This window comes from Balaenoptera musculus, chromosome 17, assembly GCF_009873245.2.
Source record: "Balaenoptera musculus isolate JJ_BM4_2016_0621 chromosome 17, mBalMus1.pri.v3, whole genome shotgun sequence".
In the NCBI taxonomy this organism is placed as follows: domain Eukaryota; kingdom Metazoa; phylum Chordata; class Mammalia; order Artiodactyla; family Balaenopteridae; genus Balaenoptera; species Balaenoptera musculus.
In genome coordinates, this window is record NC_045801.1 from 71,333,756 (window position 1) to 71,351,726 (window position 17,971).

At 37.9% G+C, this 17,971-nt stretch overlaps 1 protein-coding gene across 3 annotated transcripts in view; it reads right to left on the minus strand.

Annotated features, from left to right (window-relative positions):
• Positions 1-9,473: 9,473 nt before the first annotated feature.
• Positions 9,474-17,971, minus strand: part of YTHDF3 (YTH N6-methyladenosine RNA binding protein 3) — a 33,366-nt gene continuing 24,868 nt past the window's right edge. For 2 of the 3 annotated variants that reach the window (XM_036830983.1, XM_036830985.1), the window contains one exon: positions 9,485-12,585. In XM_036830983.1, coding sequence (XP_036686878.1) covers positions 12,562-12,585 — 24 coding nt within the window. In that variant the 3' untranslated portion in view covers positions 9,485-12,561. Of the gene's footprint in view, positions 12,586-17,971 lie in introns of all 3 variants that reach the window. The other variant, XM_036830984.1, reaches the window with a different exon arrangement.

Sequence of the window (17,971 nt, forward strand, 5' to 3'; positions counted from 1 at the left end):
TAAAATTACCACTGTAAAATTACCATGACTTTTCTTATACCAACTACCTTTACAGGAGTTTGGGGAATGATAAAGAATGGAAGGGGGCCAGATGATAGAAAAAAATAAACTTAGTTTTTGCAATCCTCCAAAGTGCACATGTATCCTCCAATATAATCAAACTTTTCCTGTATGTTGACAATTGAGAAAATCTAAGTCAAAATATTATAGTTTAAAGAAAAACCTCAACCAGGGCAATGGAAAATGTAATCAAACCTCAATAGCTCCCTCTGCTGTCATTTTATGTAATTTAAAAAATTTTTTGTTTTATTTTGTAATTGCTCAATTATGAACCACATTAAGCTGGGCAGTACAGAAGTCAGTTGATAAAATCCTTACTACTTTGTCTGAAATTGGAAGCATCACCCCTGTATCATGAATACGGATTCTCTTATGGTGGAACATTTTTCTATATGGTAGAGGTATTAGGGTAACTTAAAGACATAGCTACAGGGCTTCCCTGGTGGCGCAGTGGTTGAGAATCTGCCTGCCAATGCAGGGGACACGGGTTCGAGCCCTGGTCTGGGAGGATCCCACATGCCGCGGAGAGGCCGCGATAGTGAGAGGCCCACGCACCGCGATGAAGAGTGGCCCCCGCTTGCCGCAACTAGAGAAAGCCCTCGCACAGAAACGAAGACCCAACACAGCCAAAAATAAAAACAAATAAATTTTAAAAACAAACAAAGAACTCCTTAAAAAAAAAAAAGACGTAGCTACATTTCTGAAGTGAAAAGTGATATATATGCTTCAATAACAAGGAAACATCAATCTCTAAAAATTAGACTCATTTTTTAAAACAAAACTTTTAACAATTCACTTGTCTAGACAGCGTTGGTCCTGTGAAAGCTGAAAAGCCCACCCATGGCTTTGAAAAGGATGTGGAAGATCTACAGTTTGAATGCAGAGAAGGAGACAAACACCAGGCCAATTAGGGAAAAAACAGGCTCTTCTACTTGAGAAGCCAGCACTGCAGGGGAGAGGAGAGCGGGGAGCCAGTGCTGACACACGCTGGAGGCTCCAAACAAGCCTGAGCGAGGACTTTTCTCACTTTACGAACAAGAAAGCAGAGGCGTTTGATTGTTTGGTTGGTCAACAGCTATGGAGAAGGTTTGGGCACAGATTTAGAGCATTTGGCTTTGAAGTGGGAGCTAGAAAATCTGGGCTTGGAAGTCCTCGTTCTGTCATTAACTGGGACCCTGGGAACGTCATAGCATCCCAGCCTGTTTCTTCCTCTATAAACTGAAAGATGTGAGTCAGTGGCCTCCCAGGTCCTTCCCAGCACTCTTGACCATCGCAGGGCCAGTCACACTCTGTTCCTCCACTTTATCTGACCCAGACAAAATCCAGTGTAAATGACAATCAAAGGCAATTTTGGAAAAAAAGAAGGAAAGGAGGGAGGGAGGGAGGGAGGGAAGCTGGCGGATTTCAAAAGAGCAGCCAAATAGAATACTTGAGATGGAATGGAGATATGGTCAGGCAGTCAACATGCCCCTTGGTAAGGAAAATGAAAGTCACATGGCTTTTTTTCAAATAATAATTAGCAGCAGCAACTTTTTCCTACTCTTTGCATCACCAGTTCATAGACTGACTTCTGGATCTCAAGCAACAAAGGCCACCATCGCAGCATCGAGAGCAAAGGCTCCATCCATCCCAACCCAGGAGCAGATGGGAGGCGTCAATGACTCACTCAACCGGTAGCTATGGAGCAGCTTACATGCCAGACAAAGTCTCTTCCCTCCGAATCTCACAGTTTACAAAGACAAAGCCATACATAAGGGGCTTCCCTGGTGGCGCAGTGGTTAAGAATCCGCCTGCCAATGTAGGGCACACGGGTTCAAGCCCTGGTCCAGGAAGATCCCACATGCCGTGGAGCAACTAAGCCCGTGTGCCACAACTACTGAGCCTGTGAGCCACCACTACTGAGCCCGCGAGCCACAACTACTGAAGCCCGTGCACCTAGAGCCCGTGCTCCTCTACAAGAAAAGCCAGTGCAATGAGAAGCCCGCGCACCAAAACGAAGAGTAGCCCCCGCTCGCCGCAACTAGAGAAAGCTCGCGTGCAGCAACGAAGACCCAAAGCAGCCAAAAATAAATAAATAAACTATTGCCTTTAAAAAAAAATTTTAAAAAGAAAAAAGCGATACACGAACACTTCTGGATGAGTGCGAGGTGGAGGGTAAGAGAATGGAGTGGCAGAGTAACTGATTCAGCTGTGGTGACCAGGGACGTCCTCTCTGAGGAAGTAAACCTAGCGGAGCCCCGTAGAAGAGAGCAAATATCTGATCCGGGCAGAGGACGGAAGAACTCGGAAGTGGGAATGAAACTGAAGTTTGTGGGAAGAAAGCAAGCCAGTGTGGCTGGAGCACGGGGCCAGAGCAGAAAGAAGGTGCTGGGAGCTGAGGCCGGAGGGGAGTCCGGGCTGGTTAAGGACACGAGCAGGACGGCCGACCTGGACGGGAGAGAAACACGGCTGAGCAAAGTGGAGAAGGGGAACCCCTGCTCGCTTGCCGTTGTCCCTGCGTTTGTTACCACCGCCTCTGCTTGCAGCTTGGTGAGTTAAAGCGGTGGTGCGGAAAGAAGAGCAGAGGAAAAAGGAAGCGAGAGGATGCTGAGGCGGGTCAGGACAGGCAAGCAGGACCAAGGAGAAAAGCAAACATTCCCCTGCAGATATCCCCACACTAACCCCTTACAAATACAAATCAAAACTAACGTAAGCGTTAAACCACTCATGTTCCTATTTCTGTAGGCAATAAAGCAGCGGATAAGGTAAGGAAATGATATGAAGTTACAGGACAAAAGTTCAGTGTTAACTAAAAGCTGTGCATCAATAAGATCCCTTGTAATGAAGATGTTAGCCGAGATGCGTGTTGGACTTTCTGTTAGTAGATCATGAAGGAAAAGATTGGTGTGTGTCTGTAGGAAGGTGGGGGGCTGTGTACCCGTGAATGGTGGAGAGTTTCCCAACGGGACCCAGAAGATCTTAGGACAGCCATTCACACAGGGACCAGGAACACACGCAGTCCACCAGCAGTGTCCCCAGAGCCGTGGTTCCCAGGGGGCGTCTGCAGTGACAAGGTTATACTCAGAATCATACCAGGACTTTTCACTCTCATTCCCTCCTGAGTGTACAGTCCAGTTCTCCAGAGGATTACATACACAAGAAAGATGAAACTCCAGCTGCTATTAAATAAAACAATAAGCGCTTCAAAATTTTTCAGTGTTAGTTTCCAGTATGGTAAATATCGATAAAACCCACATGAACAAAAGCTCTTTGGGTTACTCAATCATTTCAGGGTAACAGGGTCCTGAGACTAAAACGTTTGGGAACTGCTGCCCAATCTGTTAATAAATTTGAGATTATTAATATTATATATTATTGTATTATAAACATGATGGAAATGTCACAAGTATGATATTGATTGGTGATAATTTTATTATTAATAAATTAGGGGAGTTCCATTAAGACTAGATACCAGGACAATAGATCCAAGCATCAAAACCATCCAAGAACCACTCTGAGGAAGTAATCTGTCTAGCATTGGGCCTGTGCAACACTCCTGAATGATGTAAAAATAGATCTACATGATGAAACATTGGAGGCTTTCCTTTAAAACAGTGAAAGTTGCGCTTGCATCATGAATGGATGTTTCCTCACCAAACTAAACACAGGAACTGAAGAGGAAGAAGAGGCTGTGTCTATATGTGAAAGAAACTCAGCATTAATGTCTTTTTTTATATCTGAACCTTTGTCAGAAAGCTGTTTAAAATGTCTTCTGTGAAATCTTTTTAATCTGGTTGAAAATAAATACAGATGCAAATAAGTAGTTTATTTCTACACACACACACACACACACACACACACACACACACTCACATACACACATATGCTACTGATATTCATTCCTTTGGTCTTTCATTTGGTTTTAACACATGACCTTTCAACTATTGCCTGGAAGGCTGAAGAAATTTGAAAAAAAAATTAAAAAAAAAAAAAAAAGGAAGAACAAAAACACAGAAACAAGCCAAGGCTACATAACTCTAAGACAGGTACTGAATATCTAACTTCCTCTTTCTCAGGACCTTTTTTCCCCTTATTAACGGAGTAATGGCAGGGGTGGGAGGGGGAGGACCATCAATTTACATAAGCTCTGTGCCTTTCCAAAAGAGGAATGGTTTGACTCAAGACTTGACATGGTTTCAGTTGGCTTTAAATTTAGATACAAGAAATTATTAGTGGGTACATTTCTTCTCTCCAACATTTCATACAGAAAACGTTGCTCATAGTTTAGATATTTGAAATAAATATGTAAGTGCTGGCACATTATATTTTCCAAGTGGTATGAATACTTCTTTCTCTTTATTACATTTATTTGCAAAGATATCCTAGCAGCTTATTATTACACATGGACGCATGCAGTCATGTTAAGCTGTTTAATGCAGAAGGAAAAAAGTTTTGGGACTTTAAAAAGAATAATTTAGGTTAAAACCTTTAAAATAAAGTGTTAAATAATGAAAGAGATGTCAGTTAACAAGTGGATTCATAAGTGATACAAACAAACTTTGCACATTTTAATTTAAAACACAAATACTTCAGGAATTCCCTGGAGGTCCAGTGGTCAGGACCCTGCGCTTTCACTGCCGACGGCCCAGGGTTCGATCCCTGGTTGGGGAACTAGTATCCCACAAGGATTTGATTTAGGTCCAAGACTTCTCTGAATAAGAATCGTGTCTTTCTTCTCTGAACCATACCTCACCTCTAAGGCACCATCTAACATTTCCCACTGGAGTGAGAACTGAAAATACACTTGCAAACTACATGCAAACTTCGACATTTTAATGATTTTCCTGCCAAGTTTTTACTGTTTTCTGATCTATACGTAATTAGACAACTCACTTTTATCAGGTATTTCCAAAGAAGTCAATTTCGTTTTCATAGCAACAACTATCAATCACATTTTATCAGTTTATGTATTTAAATCTCATAATAAAAGAAATAAGCACAACTGGAATAAACAAGCTTAGAAAGAACCACAGACGACCCTGGTAAGCATACATACATGGGCAAACTAGAAAACAGCTCTGAGATGCAAAAACTAACTGTGCTGTAAGCACTGGGTTCTTTACAGAGGGAACAAAGTCAGTGACTGCAGCGAGCCCAAGCGGAACAAGCTTAATATACTGGAGCTTTAATATTAGCATGCAACCATATTATGTTGAAGCTTAATTTGTAAACTTTTTACCTCGAAATACAGTCTTGAATATATACTAGAATAGTTGGAACTACTATCTGTCAAATACCTTTTCCTTCTAAAGTTGTACGATATCACGAATAGTTGGAACTACTATCTGTCAAATACCTCTTCCTTGTAAAGTTGAAATATGGAGGTAACACATCCACATAGTGTTTCCATTTTGAATTGTTACTAAATATTCATAGTGAGCTCTTATAATTTACTAATACACTTAAGTGGCATTAATATCAAGGGGCATTTGTAACAAGCAAAGCAAAAAATTTCTTGATCTAATTTTCATCTTTGGCTTAATTTTCTTCTATTTTTCATAGATTTTCTTGTTATTCCTCCTATTTGCTTTCCTTTTGGTCTAATTTGCCTTTGGTTTTGCCATCTGCTCAGCTCTAGCAGGATAAACTATGTCATTTGATTTTTTTTTTTAATAAATTTGTTTATTTTATTTTTGGCTGCGTTGGGTGTTCGTTGCTGTGAGCAGGCTTCCTCTAGTTGCGGTGAGCGGGGGCTACTCTTGGTTGCGGTGTCCAGGCTTCTCACTGCGGTGGCTTCTCTTGTTGCAGAGCACAGGCTCTAGGCACCCAGGCTTCAGTAGTTGTGGCTCGCGGGCTCTAGAGCGCAGGCTCAGTAGTTGTGGCACACGGGCTTAGTTGCTCCATGGCACGTGGGATCCTCCCAGACCAGGGCTCGAACCTGTGTCCCCTGCATTGGCAGGCGGATTCTTAATCACTGCGCCACCAGGGAAGCCCCTCATTTGATTTTACTTACTTTGAAAAAGCATGGCTGACAGTCACTGGAAACCCCGGAAATCAAAAGTTGCAAAAAACGAAGATAAATGATAATTTAACAAAGCTTGATTCAGGTAGTGTCTTTTCTCAGGATCTCAATCATACAACAATATGAACTGAAAGTAATCAACTTTCTACAACCTCTAAACTGCATCTAAGCAGTAAAGATTACTGTAAGAAATATTCAATGGTAATCAATAAATTCTAAATTTTCCATAAGAAACAAAAAGAGAGCAACAGTTAACAATCGGAAGGCTTGCCGTAGGCTCAGGGATTGTGCTCACCACTTCATATTACTTCATCTAATCCTTGTAGGCTCCATTCTCATTCCTTTATTTTTTTAACTGATGAAGAAATCTAGGCTTGGAGCCTAGTGGACCCAGATTCCATTACAGGTTTATTAGCCTCCAAAGTCCATGCTCCCGGCCAGAATATTATGCAGCAGCCTCAGAAGTATTTCAAAAGCATTCCATAAAAAAACAGAGGCAGAGCTATTTAAATCACCTTTTAAAGGAATGCATCATTCTAACCATAATATACTGTTTAACTACTACCTTTGGTTTTTCAATCCAGTCAAATTTGAATGACTATCTGTTCTTACCTATACTCATAAGATCAGGATATTTGGCCATCATCTAAATTTTCTCTACTGATAAACCTTCAATCCCTTTACTAAAATCTCCACAATTAGAATCCATTCAGGGAGAGGGTATGAGTCTCTATTAGAATTCCTCCAAAATCCAACTATTCCGTTGAGAAATGAGGAAAGAGAGTGGGAGGGGAGGGAAGTTCTAAAGAGATAAAGCAAAAAGGACACACAAGCCTGCCAGGATGAGACTGTGTTCTAGTAAAGCAGATTCCTGTACTCCTCTTTACAAATACAAGGATAAGGGAGAGCAAAATTGCCTACTCAAGTGTGTACTGTGACTTCCTTCCAAAGTACAGTGTGGAAAGGAGGGAAAAAGGGTAACTTCATAATGGAGAAACGTGACACTACCAGAGCCAAGTGGTCAGTCAACATCAACAGGCATATGTTGGTGGTATGCATCCTTGACATGATGTGATGGAAATGGCAACTTTACCTATGTGGTCTTCCTCCCAAAAACTCATAACCCCATCTAATCATAAGAAAGATATAAGATAAATTCCAAAGGAAGAGTACTCTACAAAATATCTGACCACTACTCCTCAATACTGTCAAGGTCATCAAAACCAAGTCTGAGAAACCATCGCAGCCAAGAGGAACCTCAGGAGACATGACAACTAAAAGTAACGTGGATCTATCCTTGATGGCGTCCTGAACCAGAATAAGGACAATTTGGTTTAAAAAAAAAAAAAATCTGAAAAGAAAATAAGCGATCAATATTGGTCCATTAATTACAACATATGTACCAGACTAATGTGAGATGTTAAGAAGAGAGGAAGCTGGGTGCGAGGTATATGGGGACCCTCTGTACTGTCTTCCTGACTTTTCTCTACAACTGTTCTAAAAAATAGTCTCTTTGGAAAAAAAAAAAAGGATAATGTAAAACGGCAGTAGAATTAAAAAAAAAAACAAACTTGGACTGGATTTCTTTGGGACACACCTTCTCTTGATTCTTTTTACCAACACTGTGGAAAAGATGAAGATTTTGAACCACTAGACTTCAAAACTCACTAAAGGGAAGTAATGGTTATATTTTATCAGAGTCAATGAATAAAATACAATTGGAGGTATTCAGTACTTATATTCTGAAATAAACAAAGAATGACTATCACAAATTTCACTGGTTTCCAAACTTATTTTTAAAAGAACATTCATTATTGCTAGAATAAGCCTACAAAGCTATATAAATCATAAAATTACAAAAATTCAGAACTGCAGAGAACCTAAGATGCATTCTATGCCAATCTCCTGAATTTACCAAGTGCGCTAACAACAAAGGAAGTGATTTGTTCAGTGTCAATCTACCAGTTAGAAGTAACTATGTAAGTCTGGTCTTTCCAACTCCCAATTCTAAGATCTTCCCCTGTACAATAATTCCATTCTGGTTACAGATGTGTCAGAAATAGCCAATGATGTTTTAAAATGACATTCAGATATTTAAACCTCTAAGTGTGTTCTATGTAAGGGGTATTCTCTGAAGCGGCCCAGGGTGGCAGGAAGGGATGCGGAACTCCCCCAGTGTTACGAACTCTGCACTCACATCTTCCTTGTACACAGACTTTTATAAAGACAATTTTCATTTACATTTAGTTGCAATGTTATACAAGTAACTCAAAATATGGAGTAGAAAAATTCTGAATTTAGTGCACAATTTATAAACAAACTGTATTTAAACTGCCACTACTACCTCTGGGTGATCTACAGGGGAGTTCTGCCCCTATCATTGCACCAAGAGAAGTGAGGGAAGAATACACATCAAGATTACGCAATGACAAGTACAACTGACCCTTGAAAAACACAGGGGTTTAGGGGTGCTGACCCTCCACTACATACAACTTAAAGTCGGCCCTACTCGCACACGGTCCCTCCATATCCGAGGTTCCTCTGCATCCACAGATTCAGTCAACCTCAGATTGTGCAGTACTGTGGTATTTACTACTGGAAAAAGTCTGTGTACAAGTGGACCCATGTAGTTCAAACCTGTGTTGTTCACAGATCAACTGTTCTGTGATTGGAAAGCAAATGACCTTGAATTGCTCAGTTAACTTCTAACTGCAAGAATATTTTAGTTCCTAGACTACAATTACTAAATCTAATGTCACTAAGCAAGATAAAGCCAAGCCAGTAAGAATTAGGGTCCCAACTAAAAATGAGTAGCCTCAAATATAAGTACGCTGAAGAGATGCAAACCCTCTTTAGATGCTGCTGCAATGTGGGACACTGGGGTGCCTGTAAAACTGTGCCCTGATCGCAGGCTAACAGTGTTGTATGCAGCACAAAACCAGAACTCTTTGGTTTCCCCCATCTGAACGAGTGCCTTAGAGAGCCCGGCAATGATTATCAACGCACCATTCAGAGTCACCACGATCCCATCTCCACAAGCTCTATCCAGCCCAAAGGGTAACGTACACACTATTAAAAAGCATTCCTTGGTACCAAGAATGGGGGATTAGGGTTATGAGACAGCTGGTGCCAAGACTTCCTATTAAGTAAGCCTCTTTCTCTTTTGCTCTAAGTTTAGCGTTAAGAACATGTAATTCAATAAGCTCACTGGAGTGGATAAAGATTGGGATAAACTGTGATCCTTCCTCTCTTTAATTTCCCCACTTAATTTCAAATGGCCAACTAAATCGAATGACATAATCTATTTGTACTTGAAAGGTATGTCAATCAGGAAATTCATAACAGAGTTGACAAGAATGTTATGTTTTCTGGAAGGCAATCTGTATTTATAAAGATAAAATGGAAAGAACACAGATATGAGTGAACAATTTTTATTGAAACCCTCAAAGATTAAAGAGGACCAAATGGTGAGTTTGGGTACCATAACAGAAAATCTCACCTAACTGTACCATCATTCACAGGAATGAACAAACCCAAACACGACAAAATTTAAATTCTCATGTAATTGCTACAAGTGAATGTAAATGAACTAATCATTTTATCATAACCTTTCTTTAATCATATGAAAAAGAAGGGAATTTACATGGCATAACAAAAGATATGCAAAACTTAATGAAACACAATTCTCTTAAAGTTCTCAAACTTATTTTTATAGGATGCAGAATGCACTTGAAATGATTAAATGACTTAAGCTGATTCTTTTTTTATTGCAAACTGTTTTAACATCAGCTTAACCCCCATGCATGGTATTCAAAAAGAACACAGCTTTTGAATTAGAAAGATCACTTAAGTTAAAACGAGGACTGAACTTAGGAAAAGGCTGGGGTTTCTTCTGAAAGGAATCTTCAAGTACCAATATGTATAGAGAAAGAATACTAATTTTGGTTACATTTTCCCCCTTACTGTTAAATATACAAACTATATAATACCTTTCAAAATAAAACACCCACATAAGATAACTTTAATTAAGAAACATTCAAACCAGATTTTGGAAAAACATTAAGCAAGAAATTTACTGGGCCAATAATGTCTTAATTCGTGATTACTCAAAACACTGGATCAGTCTCCTGCTCTAGAGCCCAGTTTCCCTCCCTCTTGGTCCCTACAGTTAAGAAACCTTCCATTAGCTGTGCTACTGAGACAACCTCTGATCATCTCACTTACAGGAAAAACATTTTGCTGTACACTGACAGACCAAGGAGGGAGAGAGAGTAGGCACTCTGAAGAAAATTTAAATGAGGGAAAAAAAGAAATTTACCAATTGAAAAGTTTTGTTTTGTCTAGTTTTTTTCCCCAAAGGAATGCTGCACCCATTTCACTTAATGTTAGAAATCCAGGTTAAAGGCACTGGGATGTACTCCTCACCATGAGTAGACTGCTGAGTTACATTTGACATTTCTGAGTCTGCTATTGCAATTAGCCTGCTTGCTGAGTGTTTCCGTGACATCTCTTACACAGAAACCTAATGTAAATTAAACAAGTTTCAATCTGTGTATAATGTAACTAGTTTTATAAAAATATTCAGAGTTGCTAATAAAGCACCAAGAAGAAGAGAACCTCAGAGAGAAGACTCAGATCCTTTCCACAAGGTCACCCCTGTACAGTTTTCTCTAACAGGACCTCCAGAGTGACACTGGTCCTCTCTGACATGTCCTACCTATATAATTCTAGGGATGTAGAACGCTGCTGTGGTGACTATACCCATATGCCAATTTTCATTACAAATAGTTACGAGACATGTTACAAGATTTCATGGCTTACTCTTAAAAAAAGGTAAAATAGGTGCAATTTTCCTTTAAGAAAGTCTTTATTTTGTAATATACTATTAACATTTTGATGTTCCCTTCAGTAAACACTGGTAACTATCCTGGGACTACCAAAGCACTGTGAAGTAGCTACAATTTAGCTACAAATACTGTATTGGTTTTCACTTGAATACAGTATTTGTACATTTTAAGAAAACATTGTACAAAAAAAAATCATATAAATGAAAGCCTCAAAGAAATATGTCACTAAATTTTTGAATCGAAGTGACCAAAGACCATAGTAAATGAAAACATTTCTAAACATGATGTAAACATAAGTGGAGTAATGCAAAACATCAAGGTACTCAAATCTACTGTATTGCTATTTTCATCCTTAACATATCTTTCTACATAGCTTTCTCCTTTTGGAACAGTAATATAAGGGGCAGCACATTATTTCATAACCATGTGCCATCAAATCAGTTAATACAGATGCCTGACACATAATTATACAGAATCAATTTGTTTCAAGATACAAAATTAATGTGGATATGTAATTAATGGAAAAAATAAGATGTTAAAAAGATAACTATAAGAATACCCAGATATATGCTGTATTCCCATTTATATAGATCTGATCAATAAAACATCAACACATTCACTTAGATACTGATTTAATCCATGGATCAAGGCCATATTTTCAAATATTTTAAGGATGCCAGGACACTGCAAAAGCTGGAGAAAGGAGCTGAGGAACAATATATGCTTGCTAAACAAGAACTATGTTTATTTAGCTAGTGAATACCTAGAGTAATAAATTTTTTACTTCATGATAGCAATCAGGCTCGCAAACACCCAGAAATAGGAATTAAGGGTTTTAAATGTAGTTATAAAGGTCATAAAAAGTCTGATTAGACTGAGGTACATTACTCAAAATTTTGAGATTCATTAAGTGGTAGCAAACAAAATAATTCCTCAGACAAATGCACATTTTTCAGTATACATATTATTGGGGGAAGGAGGGGAGAAGAATGTGCATTAACTGGTGAAATCCACCAAGCTGCATATCAATATTCTGTTACACCAAACAGTTTGAAGACAAGGGAAATGTTCTAATATAATCTCAGATTATGTTTCATTTGGCTAAAATAGAGCATAAGGTTGCTTTGCCATATTAAAAGTTTACTACAATAATTTTCACATAAACATTTAGACTTGAACTCCAGGACTAAATATGGCATGATTATTTTGCTTTTAATCTGTCAAAGAGCTAAAAATTGACAATTTAAAAACTACAACAAAGAAAAAGTTGAAGCAGTGTGACTCTTACATCATTGAACCACTTCTAATGGTTAACTGTTAGTATTTAACAAATTCAAAGAGTTAATGAATCCTTGCATTCATTCAGTCTTCTGTGCCTTAGCTAGGATGCATAATTACAAAAGACAGCAGATACTGGTAAAAGCTTCAGGACAGAAAGTGCTTGACGAAGTTACAGTTCTCAAGTGTGTTTGGTGAGAGTATAAGGGCAGATGCGCTGATGAAAACCATTACAAGAAGAGTCAGTTCTGTGTTAGAGTTCAAAGATGTCACCTTAAGCAGAAAAAAGCTTTAATAACGTCTTCTTTGACTTATTAGGCATTTCCAGAGTCTACATCATTAGTGTTGTAATTCTAACAGGACATCTTCATATGGTTATTGTTTGTTTCTATTTCTCTCCTGAAAGAAAAGCACAAAGACCTTTAACAAAACACCATCATTATTTAATGATTTAAACTATATGCATTTATAATGTAAACCATCTCCATAAGAAGTTCTTGACAAATACTAATTTTCAAGTAATTAGCTAAAAACGATTTACTATTACCTATACACACCTTAGGGGGATTACCACAAACCATTTTAAAATAAAGAAGTCCAAACACAAAGACGTAGTTCAGGAGATTATAGGTCCTCTCCACAGCTCTGTTTTCCCACAGAATTTTGTTTAGGTGAGACTATTACAATAATGTCTTTCTAGCCCTTTCACTGAGTTTTTGATCGTGAGGTATCAAATAGACCAGAAGTCCTCTGAAGCAACTTGAAAACTACTGGCCGAGGTAGGGTTAGAAGGAAAAGAAAAGAGTTGCATTAAACTGCATTAAATTAAGCTTTCAGTATTAACTTAAAAAAAAAAACAAAAGAAACCTTGAATCACAAGCTTCCTCCATATCCTACTCTCAGATTCAGCATAATTTTTCACATGAAGAAATATTAATAATACTTATTATTATAGTTTCTTTTAAGAAAGCAGAAACCCCTTGAACAGAAGTTAAGCTGAGTGATGTTTTCATGATGTTTATAAACCAAATTATCCACATGTAATACTTATCCTTGAAAAAAAGGATGACCAGCACTCTGCATGCCTATCAAGTGAATGCATTACGTAGTTTGTTTGTGCCATCTGTTTTAATGTGTCATTCACTGGTTCTCATACTTTAGCAAGCATCAGAATCACATGGATGGCTGTGGAAACGCTCACTATTGGGCCCCAAAGGTCTGAAGCTGAACTTGTGAGTCTGCAGTTCTAACAAGTTCAAGGTGATCCTAACACTGCTGGTCCAAGGACCACACTGAAAGCCACTTGTGTCTAACACACTATAAGACTCTCCATTTGTGGTTTCACTACTCCCACTTTTCCATAAGTGGGAGTTTATTTATTATGCTCCATAATAAATATGTATATACTTTGCCAATGGTCAAATTAATGTCCCATCCCCTGTGACGCCATCAGAAAACTGTATTTTAAATTCCAAAGAGGGGACTTCTGTGGTGGCGCAGTGGTTAAGAACCTGCCTGCTAATGCAGGGGACATGGGTTCAAGCCCTGGTCCAGGAAGATCCCACATGCCGCGGAGCAACTAAGCCCGTGCCTGACAACTACTGAGCCTGCGCTCTAGAGCCCTCGAGCCACAACTACTGAAGCCTGCGCGCCTACAGCCCGTGCTCCGTAACAAGAGAAGCCACCGCAATGAGAAGCCTGCGCACCACAACTAAGAGTATCCCCCGCTCGCTGCAACTACAGAAAGCCCGGGCACAGCAACAAAGACCCAACGCAGCAATCAATCAATCAATCAATTTATAAAAATAAATTCCAAAGAGAACTTTAAGTTCTTTGTTACTAAAGTCCTTTCTTTTTCATCTTTATATATTCCTAGAACTAGAATAACAGTATTTAATACAGAAAGCTAACAAATAAATGCCCTACTATACGATAACTACAAATGAATTATTTCATACACCCATAAGCATCAGTGAGATATTCCTAAAGAAAAAAACAAAAATGAAAACAGACAGACAGCTAATTAATCATGTTTCAAAAGGATAAACAAAAACAAAAATCAACAACATAAACAAAGGAAAAAAAAGACAAAAAAAGAATTTGGAACCAGGAAGCTGTAGTCTAATTTTACAAAGGCCCTAAAGCTTTTAAAAAACTAGCCTAAACATAAAGGAAATTTATTTCTCAGCTGAAGGAAACAGATTTGTTTGAGAAATGTTGAAGCCTGCTTTAATTAGCTGGATATAAAACACGGTATTACAAATGAAGCAAAAAGTGGTAACAGCTCCCTGCTTATTCCTCCCCATGAAATGACTGATCAAAACTAGAGAAATTCATCAACTCCATGAAAAGCCCCAAAACTACAGAAAAAAAAGGCAATACTACTTAAGGATAAGCTAGACAAAGAGAGGTTTAACCTGAGGGAGATGATCAGGTACATGAATGAGGACCATGTTTTATTTAAATAGAAGTTAGAGATGCTGTTTCAGTTTGAACTGTAATCAACTATGGCACCTTTAACTGAGTCAATAAAATATATAGTTTAAATCTGTGTACATACATAATGCATAACTTCTAACTCAGTGGACAGGAAAAGGAAAATTTTGAAAACTCCTTTCCTGTGGTAGGACAGGAAAGGAGGGAGAGGGGAGCTTGAAAGATCTAGGTGAATTAGAAAGCACAAAATATAAAATGGCAGAAATACACATTTATATCATTCATACATTTTTATCAAGCAATCAAAAAATGGAGGTTCATTAACAAAAACACAAAAGAGCTCAAAATTAAAAAAAGAAATCTAGTTACACATGATTTCCAAGAAATTAACCCTAAACATAAGGACACAGAAAGCTTAAAAACAAGCCAAATGAAGACTTAGTCAACTTATATTAATATCAGATAAAGTGGATTCTAAGGCAAAAACCACTAAGGCAAAAACCACTACATACTGAGTTAGAAACATTTTTTATAAAAAGCTATAACAGTATTAAACTAAAAATACAACTTTACATATATTAAAATTTTCAGAATTACAAAGAAAACCTGACAGGTTCCTAATTATAGCAGGAGAATTTAATACATTTCTCTTAGTAATTGATAAAGCAGACAAGTTAGTGAAAATAAAGATTGAATATACAGAATACAGAAAACTGAGCCAAATAATTACAGGGTACACAATGAACAACCACAGAAGGGAACTATATGCCAGACCAGAAAACCAATCTAAATACCAAAGAGTCAGTATCATACATATCACATTTTCTGACATCAATTTTAACAGCAAAACAGGTAACAACAAACAAAATCTTACCACATTTGGAAAATCTAAAACACATTTCTAAAAAGTCTCCCAAAAAATCATAACAAAAATTCAAAAGTTTTTACACCAGTACAATATAAATATACTAAATCTAATAAGCCCTGAAAAATAAAATTAGAAATTTACATGTATAGAATTTAAAAAAACATTTTTTTAAAGCTGAAAAATAATGAGCTCATCATCCAACTCAACATGTTAGGAAATAAGTAGCATTGAGTCCCCCAAAGTAAAATGAATGAAATAAGACAGCAGGAGAAAATAACGAAACAGAAAACAAAGAGAGCCTAAGAGACCAAAAATAAAAACTGGTGTCTGGGGGGTAAAAGAAGCTGACAATAGAAAAATCTCTGGAAAGACTGATGTAAAAAAAAGAAGCATAAATAATATTGTGAAGACTCACACAGCTAAAAAAAATTAAAATACTATTAATGCCAATATGAAAAAAAAGCTGAAAACAGCTTCCTAAAAATAAAATTTACCAAAACAAATTCAAGAATAAAAAGAAAACTTGAAGACTTATAATAACTAAAGAACTTTAACCAACAATTAAAAATCTACCCCAGAGAAAAACTCCCAGGCTCATGTGGTTTCACAAGAATTCTATACTTATACCAACTGTTCCAGAGACTAGAAAAAGGAGTATTTCCTGATGTATCTTGAGGTTGGCAACACTTTGATACTACCTTCAGAAAAGCAGGAGAAAACTGAGTCCAGTCTCACTTGTCACAGAAGGGCCTCTTAAGGGCTGTTCTGATGGTAATGGAGTGTATAGAGGAGCAAAAGTAGAAGCAGGAAGGCCAGTAAGGAGGCTAGCACAATCATCATCCAGTACAATAATAATAATAATGGAGGATGGAGAGCTAGTGGAAAGTGTTTAGATTCTGGATCTATTCTGAAAGCAGAGCCAACAAGACTTACTGATAGATTGGTTAGATATGGAGTGTGAAAGAGAAATATTGCGAATTAGTCCAGTATTATTGGCCTCAACTGGAAGGGCGGAGGCGGACAGTGGTGCCCTCTACAAAGAGGGAGAAGGAAGACTCTAACATTCTTGGTCTTTCTGCATGACCACACTATAATAAAGAACTACTTTAAAAAGATTCCAGTGCCCACATTTGCATTTGATACTTTATTGTGTGTCAAGTTTAAGAAAAGAATAGATGCAGTCTAATAATATAAAAGCTATTCATCTGTACCAAAGATCAAATAACCTCAAAGTGTACTATAAAATGGAGGAGTTAGGAAGAAGGTCAAATAGTGAAAATGGTGGAGGACAGTCATAACATGTGTTAGTTTAGGTGGTCCAAATGAGAGTAAAAACAGGGTTCTAAGACTTAAGACTAATTCATGCTTTGAGCTGTGATTTAGTTTCAGCAAAATAACATCACTCATCACACTAAATTTTTTGTTTATGTGCAGTTTTATTTTGGTTTTAGAGTTTTCACTTAATTTTATGTTTAATACAAGTAATAAAATTACAAGAAAAAAAGCATAAAGATCAAAAAGAAATAAAACGGTCTCTATTTGCAGATGATATGATCTGTCAGGCAGAAAATCCTAAGGATGTTCTATTAAAACTACTAGAACTAATAAGTGAATTTAGCAAGGTCACACAATATAGGACATTTCTATTGATATAAAATTGTAGCAAACAACTGGGAAGACTGAAAATACAAATTACATTTACAATAGCAGTAAAAATTATATAAAATACTTAGAAAAAAATTCAGTAAGAGCCATGTGGTTTTCAACAGTGAAAACTACAAAATTTTACTGAGAGAAATTATGTCTGTCTCTCCAAGATCTCTGAGTTCTACAAAGAAAGGGTTATTGGGGCTTCCCTGGTGGTGCAGCGGTTAAGAATCCGCCTGCCAATGCAGGGGACATGGGTTCGAGCCCTGGTCCGGGAAGATTCCCACGTGCCACGGAGCAACTAAGCCCGTGCGCCACAACTACTGAACCTGAGCTCTAGAGCCGCGAAACACAACTACTGAGGCCTTGCGCCACAACTACTGAAGCCCGCACGCCTAGAGCCCGTGCTCCACAACAAGAGAAACCCACACACTGCAACGAAGAGTAGCCCCCGCTCGCCGCAACTAGAGAAAGCCCGCACGCAGCAACGAAGACCCAACACAGCCAAAAATAAATAAAATAAATAAATTTTAAAAAGAAGAAGAGCTATTTATCTTAAGTGGCTTACTGGTAACCTTTAATATTTATCTGTTGAATGAATAAGGGAACAGTTAAGAAAAGAACACGCAGGCTCTAAATATATGGTGATAAAGGTTGACTAGAACACAAGATATATGCTACAATTCTCAGTGGGGGCTGGGAGGAGCGGGATGTCACGACTTCTCTGGAACCTAGTAACAAGTTCTTAAAGCCAAGCGAAGGAATCAATATGCAACCGTATTTTGGAGTGAGATTTTGGACTCTACGATAAAATGAAAGTAATAAAATTATTAT